The sequence below is a fragment of the Bubalus kerabau genome, chromosome 15 (assembly GCF_029407905.1).
Source record: "Bubalus kerabau isolate K-KA32 ecotype Philippines breed swamp buffalo chromosome 15, PCC_UOA_SB_1v2, whole genome shotgun sequence".
Lineage (NCBI taxonomy): Eukaryota > Metazoa > Chordata > Mammalia > Artiodactyla > Bovidae > Bubalus > Bubalus kerabau.
The window spans coordinates 49,189,250-49,197,017 of NC_073638.1; the positions used below are offsets into that span (position 1 = coordinate 49,189,250).

At 36.8% G+C, this 7,768-nt stretch overlaps 1 protein-coding gene across 1 annotated transcript; it reads right to left on the bottom strand.

The window, feature by feature from the left end:
* Nucleotides 1–2,964: 2,964 nt before the first annotated feature.
* Nucleotides 2,965–3,921, bottom strand: LOC129628206 (olfactory receptor 52E2-like). Its single transcript, XM_055547633.1, has one exon. It carries the CDS (start codon nucleotides 3,919–3,921, stop codon nucleotides 2,965–2,967), a length of 957 nt encoding a protein of 318 aa, XP_055403608.1.
* Between the last annotated feature and the right edge of the window lie 3,847 nt (nucleotides 3,922–7,768).

Here is a 7,768-nt window from a genome sequence, read left to right on the forward strand (position 1 = left end):
ATTGCCAACATCCACTGGATCACAGAAAAAGCAAAAGAATTCCAGAAAAACATCTATTTCTGCTTCATTGACTACACCAAAGTCTTTGATTATGTAGATCACAACAAACTGTGGAAAATTCTTAAAGACATGGAAATACCAGACCACCTTACCTGCCTCCAGAGAAACCTGTGTGCAGGTCAAGAAACAACAGTTAGAACTAGACATGGAACAATGAACTAGTTTAAAATTGGTGAAGGAGTTCATCAAGCCTGTCTATTGTCATCCTGCTTATTTAACTTATGCAGAGTATATCATGTGAAATGCCAGTCTGGATGAAGCTCAAGCTGGAATCAAGATTGCTGGGAGAAATATCAACAACCTCAGATATCAACGCCACCCTAATGGCAGAAAGTGAAAGAGGAAAAACAGAGCCTCTTGATGAAGGTGAAAGATGCTTAAAGTTGGCTTAAAACTCAACATTCAGAAAAATGAAGATCATGGCACCCACTCCCATTATTTCTTGGCAAATAGAAGGGGAAACAATGGAAATAGTAAGAGACTTGATTTTCCTGGGCTCCAAAATCACTTAGGATGGTGACTGCAACCATGAAATGAAAAGACACTTGCCCCTTGGAAGAAAAGCTATGATTAATCTGGATAGCATATTAAAAAGCAGAGACATCACTTTGCTGACAAAGGTTCATATAATCAAAGCTATGGTTTTTTTAACAATCATGTACAGATATGAGAATTGGACCATAAAGAAAAAGGCTAGGCGCCGAAGAATTGATGTTTCAAACTGTGGTGCTAGTGAAGACTCCCTTGGACTTCAAGAAGATCAAACCAGTCAATCCTAAAGGAATCATTCCTGAATATTCATTGGAAGAATTGATGTTGAAGCTGAAGCTCCAATGCTTTGGCTACCTGATGCGAAGAGCTGAATCACAGGAAAAGACCCTGATGCTGGGAAATATTGAGGGCAGGAGGAGAAGGGGCAACAGAGGATGAAGTGGTTGGATGGCATTAAAGACTTAATGGACATGAGTTTGAGCAAACTCCAGGAGACAGTGAAGGACAGGGACACCTGTAGTGCTGCAGTCCATGAGGTCACAAAGAGATGGACATGACTGAGCGACTGAACAACATCAATACAAATTGATGAATGTGCTAATTAACTTGACTTTGGTAATCATTCACAATGTGTACATATATAATATCATCACATGCATACATATAAAAATCACATTGTATAAGCTAAATACAGACAATTTTTATTTGTCAAGCATACTTTCATAAAGCTGGATAGCCTGAGTTAATTTAGAATTTGATGTCCTCCAGATAGCCTTAAAAATAAAGTGGGATAAAATTATTTTTAGCAAAGAAAAACAAAAACTCACCACCAACAGAACTGCATAAAGGAAATAAGACCTAAGTTTATGTAAGAAGGAACACATACCAGTAGAAACAGTAGGTATCAGGAACATTTAAATGGAAATTTACTGTCCTACATACTTATATGTATATGAGTTTTAAATTTTATAAGAAGTAACTTAAACCAACAATAGTATATGTCAGAAAGCACATACATGGACTAAATTTTTTCTAAAATCATTTACTAAACAGAAAGTGATAAGATTGTTCATTTATATTAAGATTTGATAAGTTGTTTGGGCATTTGTAGGGCAATGGCTAAAATAATTTTAAAGTTATTTATAAAATAAATGCAAATGAGACTCACGATAGTAATAAACATAATTTAGAGAGCAAAAGTTTTGCTGTGAAAAATTTATAGTTCAGGTTGAAGTAATAATGGTAAACATAAGATAATAATTTAACAAAACAAATAGCTGTAATTGTGTCAAATGTGCTTGAAATAGTAGCATACTTAAGATACTAAAATTGCCAGACTCGTTTAAATATAAATTGTTTCATATGTGAAAAATGAAACAATTATCAGGATATTAAAAGGCTGAAAGAAAAAGGATGACTAAATGAGTTTTTATGACTAATTTTAAACTCTGCAAGTTCCACAGTCATAAAAAGTGACACAGTCACCATTTTATTCCCCGTAGTTATGAAAATAGACACACAAAGTGATTATAATTATACTGAGAGAAGAAAGAAGCTCAGTAAAACACCAAATGACCCACCAAAAATGGATACATTAAAAACCTCTGACATAAACATATCAACCAGATATTGAGAAAAATAAAGAAAAATGATATAATCTACTCGATGCAACTACAAGGGACAAAGAATATGCAGCACTGAATGCTGATAAGTGGTCTGAAGAGCTGATGGAAATTAAATGCAATTCAGTTCAGTTTAGTTCAGTCACTCAGTCGTGTCCAACTCTTTGTGACCCCATGGACTATAGCACGCCAGGCTTCCCTGTCCATCACCAACTCCCGGAGCTTACTCAAACGCATGTTCATTGAGTCAGTGATGCCATCCAACCATCTTATCCTCTGTCATCCTCTTCTCCTCCTGCCCTCAATCTTCCCAGCATCAGGGTCTTTTTCAAAGAGTCAGTTCTTCACATCAGGTGGCCAAAATATTGGAGCTTCAGCTTCAGCATCAGTTCTTCCAGTGAATATTCAGGACTGATTTCCTTTAGAATTGACTGGTTGATCTCCTCCCTGTACAAGGGACTCTCAAGAGTCCTCTCCAACACCACAGTTCAAAAGCATCAATTCTTCTGTGCTCAGCTTTCTTTATAGTCCAGCTCTCTCATCCATACATGATTCCTGGAAAAACCATAGCTTTGACTAGATGGACCTTTATAGGCAAAGTAACTTCTCTGCTTTTTAGTATGTTGTCTAGGTTGGTCATAGCTTTTCTTCCAAGAAACAAGCATCTTTTAATTTCATGGCTGTTAAATATTTACAAAAGAGACCCAATATAGATGCATATTTAGCATAATTTTTATGAAAAAAGTACTTTTCTACATTTCATGAAATTGCATATTTATCCTCATAAGATTTAGATGTCATTCTTTTTTCTTTGTTTCAGTTTTAATATTTTCTTTACATGGTCATACATCTGCTTAGTTCTGACTCCATATATGACAGGGTTGAGCACTGGCGGTACTATGACATAAAGATTGGCCAGGAGTATATGGATATAGCGGGGAACATTTTGTCCAAAGCGATGTGTCATGAAGGAAAAGAGGGCTGGTGTATAGAAAGCAAGAATCACAAAAACGTGAGAACCACAGGTGCTAAGGGACTTGAGTCTGGCTTCATGGGAAGGAAGACAAAAAACAGCACGGAGTATCTGAACATAAGAAAGGGCAACAGCTATGATGTCAAACACTAGATTACAAATTGCACATAAGCCATAAATAATATTGATCTTGATACTGGCACAAGATAGGCGAGCAAGACCCATGTGTTCACAATATGTATGAGGGATGACATAACTCCCACAGAATGGTAATCGCAAAATGAGAAATACAAACGGAATCACAAAAATACATGCCCTCCCTAAAACAGCAAGGCCAATCTCAGAAACAACCCTGTTGGTGAGGATGCTGCTATATTGGAGGGGGTTGCAGATGGCTACATAGCGGTCATAAGCCATTGCCAAGAGGACTGCTGACTCCATAAGTGTGAAGCTGTGAATGAAAAACATCTGGGAGAGACATGCTTCAAAGAGGATCTCCTTGAGACCAAACCAGAAGATCCCAAGCATCTTAGGGATGGTAGCTGTGGAGAGACACAAGTCAATGGTAGCCAACATGGCCAGGAAGTAGAACATAGGCTGGTGTAGACTGCTCTCAGCCTGGATCACAAATAGGATAGTGAAATTCCCTATCAGTGCTGTCAGGTACACAGCACAAAAGGGGAAGCCAATCCAGATGTGGAGTGTTTCCAGTCCTGGGATTCCCAGCAACAAGAAGAAGGAGGGGTGAAACTGGGTATCATTGGGAAGGGACATCCTGCTGGACAATGCATATGTCTTCAGAACTGTAGACTCACACAGTCTATAGGCCACCAGATAGTTTTCTGTAGCTTTGACTACCTAAAGGTAGTATAAGAATACTTCATTAGCTACCTTCTTTCATTATTACTGTCATCACCAACAGACAACCCTCATTTTGACCATTTAAAAACTCTGCAATCTCTAAATACAGTTATGCTATGCTAAGTCACTTCAGTCATGTCTGACTCTGTGCGACCCCAAAGACGGCAGTCCATCAGGCTCCCCTGTCCCTGGGATCCTCCAGGCAAGAACACTGGAGTGGGTTGCCATTTCCTTCTCCAATGCATGAAAGCGAAAGGTGAAAATGAAGTTGCTCAGTCATGTCCAACTTAGCATCCCCATGGACTGCAGCCTACTAGGCTCCTCCATCCATGGGATTTTCCAGGCAAGAGAAATGGAGTGGGGTGCCATTGCCTTCTCCACTAAATACAGTTATGGACATGAATTCCACTTGATTGAATGGCAACACAAGGCTTAATACACAGGATGGATAATAACATTTCAAAAAGCATGTGGATTCATCAAAATTTATAACAAAATATTAAAAATTACTTTAAAAATTAAATTGATTCATTCATTAGTATTTAGTCATGAATATTATAAAATAAGGTAGGGATAATAGTGAAAACAGCAACATCAACTACCAATTATTGAGGTGCTCCTACTATTTGTAGGACTCTGCAAAAATTACACTTAATATTTTTAAAAAATACCTTTGAAGAAGAATACATTTTACATGTAAGTTGTCTAAAATTCAATGTGTTTAAAAGATTTATGAGAAGTTTAAAATGTTTTCAAAGGAATATCTGGGAGATTAAGCTAGAAAGAAAAGTAGTGAAAGAAAATGGAAGAAAAATAGAAATAAAAGCTATGCCTTATCTATGTTTTACTGCACACAAACATATAATATTCCACACATATTATACAAATACACATTTTTAAAACACACAACATCTACCTGAATAAAATATGTTAGTATTTCTCATTTACAGCTGAGTCAGTTACAATTTTAAACTCTATGTCAAAATGCCAATCAAAAATGAGAGAGACAAAAAATTAGGAATATTGTTAAATTAGGCACATGACAATTCAATCATTTTCAAGGTTCCCTATATCTTTCTTTACATCTTCATGCAGCTTGCTTATAACATTTGATAGGAGATTTCCAAAGCATCTATGCATTCATGTGTTTAAGTATTTTGCAGTGAAAAGTTGCTCTTCTGAGTATTTGAAGATTCCATGGCAGCAATACTAATTACGACCATATTTTCAGTAAGTAAGTCAGGATATTATCTAGGTGCTGATATAAAGAGGGGAAAAAATAGTGTAATAAACATTTCAGGAAGCAGTTGAGTATGAATGGTAAACCTGAAGAGAAGCAAAGTTAGCAGAAGGAAGCACTCTGTGGCAGTTGTGACAGAAATAAAGGCTATTTCCCTGGGGTTATGTCATTATGACAGACTTGTAAGTACTTTCAAAGGGTATGGCAATGAATGGCAGGAGGAGTGAAAGTAGAATTCATTTATGGAGGCAAGTTGTTCTGTGAATCCCATGGGTGAGCAAAAAATCAAAAACATTTTCCTTTCTTTTCCAGTATACAAATATGCAACAGTTTAAAAGCTAATGAAAGTTTACTTTGAGTACTAAAGGATAGATTTGATGGCTAAAGGGTAAAAATAAGCTACTTTTCTGGCTTTTCTAAGAAGGAAGGAATAATACTATATTATTCCTATAATACTATATTATTTCAAATAATATAGTATTATAATTATATTATATAATATAGTATTATATAATAATCAAATAATACTATATTATTTGATTGATAATAATTTAAGTGAAAATTATATCTCCCTGGACATATATAATCACACCCTATGGTGGTACAGAAGGTAAATATCAGGGAAGTAGCCAGAAAGTGGTATGATTAAACCAAGTGGAAGACACATATAGACAAGGAATACACATACACACACACACAAATTAGAGTAGAAACAAGGAAAATACAGAAAGGAGTAAGATCTGTCTTGTCAGCTATATAAACTTTAATGTTCCTGTGGACATTAAATAGTTTTGCTTCAGTCAGTCAGTTCAGTTGCTCAGTCATGTCCGACTCTGTGCAACCCCATGGACTGCAGCACACCAGGCCTCCCTGTCCATCACCAACTCCCAGAGTTTCCTCAAACTCATGTCCATTGAGTCGAGATGCCGTCCAACCATCTCATTCTCTGCCGTCCCCTTCTCTTCCCTCCTTCAATCTTTGGGATTCTCCAGGCAAGAACACTGGAGTGGGTTGCCATTTTCTTCTCCAATGCACGAAAGTGAAAAGTGAAAGTGAAGTCGCTCAGTCGTGTCCGACACTTAGCAACCTCATGGACTGCAGCCTACCAGGCTCCTCCGTCCATGGGATTTTCCAGGCAAGAGTACTGGAGTGGGGTGTCATTGCCTTCTCTGAATCTTATGTTTAAACCATCTTAAACTTTCATTCCTGCCCATAGGTATTCTATCCATTTGATGTTACCATGAGAACACCCTGATATTTTCTCCTTGACTCCCTTGGATTTAAATTGGTAAAAATATCAGTATTATGTCCAAGCGTCTGACGGACAAAAACACATAAACAGTAATGGAAAGTTCCATCAAACAAATTTTAAAAACTCCCTTCAAGACATAATTGAGATATATACTCAAGGTAATGGTGAATGACCTCATACAGGGTAAATATCCTTTTCTTCTGTGTCCTTAAACATTGTAGGCTAATAGTGTATGTAGTGAAATACTGTACATATGAACAATCTACAACTGCATGTCCTAACATGCATGCATATTACCAAATGATGATGAGAGAAAGAAATTGGCTATTTATATAAAAATTAAAAATAGTAAAAACTATTCTAGATCCTAAGAAGTCAGGATAATTGTTACTTTGTGGAATACTGGTAGTCAGCATGAGTGAGACTCCCAGGGTGTTGATAATGTCTGTTTATTTACTTATGTACTGGCTATACAAATGTAATCACTTTGTAAAATATTGAGCCATGCTTTTATGATGTGTACCTTGTTTATGGATATGAAAGTTCAACAAAATATTTACAAAGTATGAATTCTTTAGTGCTGACAAAATATGTCATTTATTTTTATATCCCTGACATAACTTAATACAGTATATTTCAGAAAGTTAAAAATCAATATTAAAATGATACATGGTTATAAAGACATCCTAGGCTAGATATAATTTGTGCTCTAATCTTGTTAATAGTTTCATGCATGTTATGTGTTATTCATTAAATACACATTAATAGATGTGTTCTGTGTTGGAAACTGTCCTGAAACATTTCAAATTTGAGGTTTGTGCAATCATGAATAAAATGTTATGCAGTTGACCCTTGAACAATTTGGGGGTTGTGGTACCAACTTTCCTTTCAATAAAAAATAACATGTAACTTTATTGTTACCTTCCATTTCTGCAATTTCACATTCTCTGATTTAACCAACCTGGGATCATGTAGTACTATAGTATTTATCATTGAAAAAAAATAAAGGTACAAAGGCAATGGCACCCCACTCCAGCACTCTTGCCTGGAAAATCCCATGGATGGAGGAGCCTGGTGGGCCGCAGTCCATGGGGTCGCTAAGAGTCAGACAAGACTCAGTGACTTCACTTTCACTTTTCACTTTCATGCATTGGAGAAGGAAATGGCAACCCACTCCAGTGTTCTTGCCTGGAGAATCCCAGGGACGGGGGAGCCTGGTGGGCTGCCGTCTATGGGGTCGCACAGAGTCGGACATGACTGAAATGACT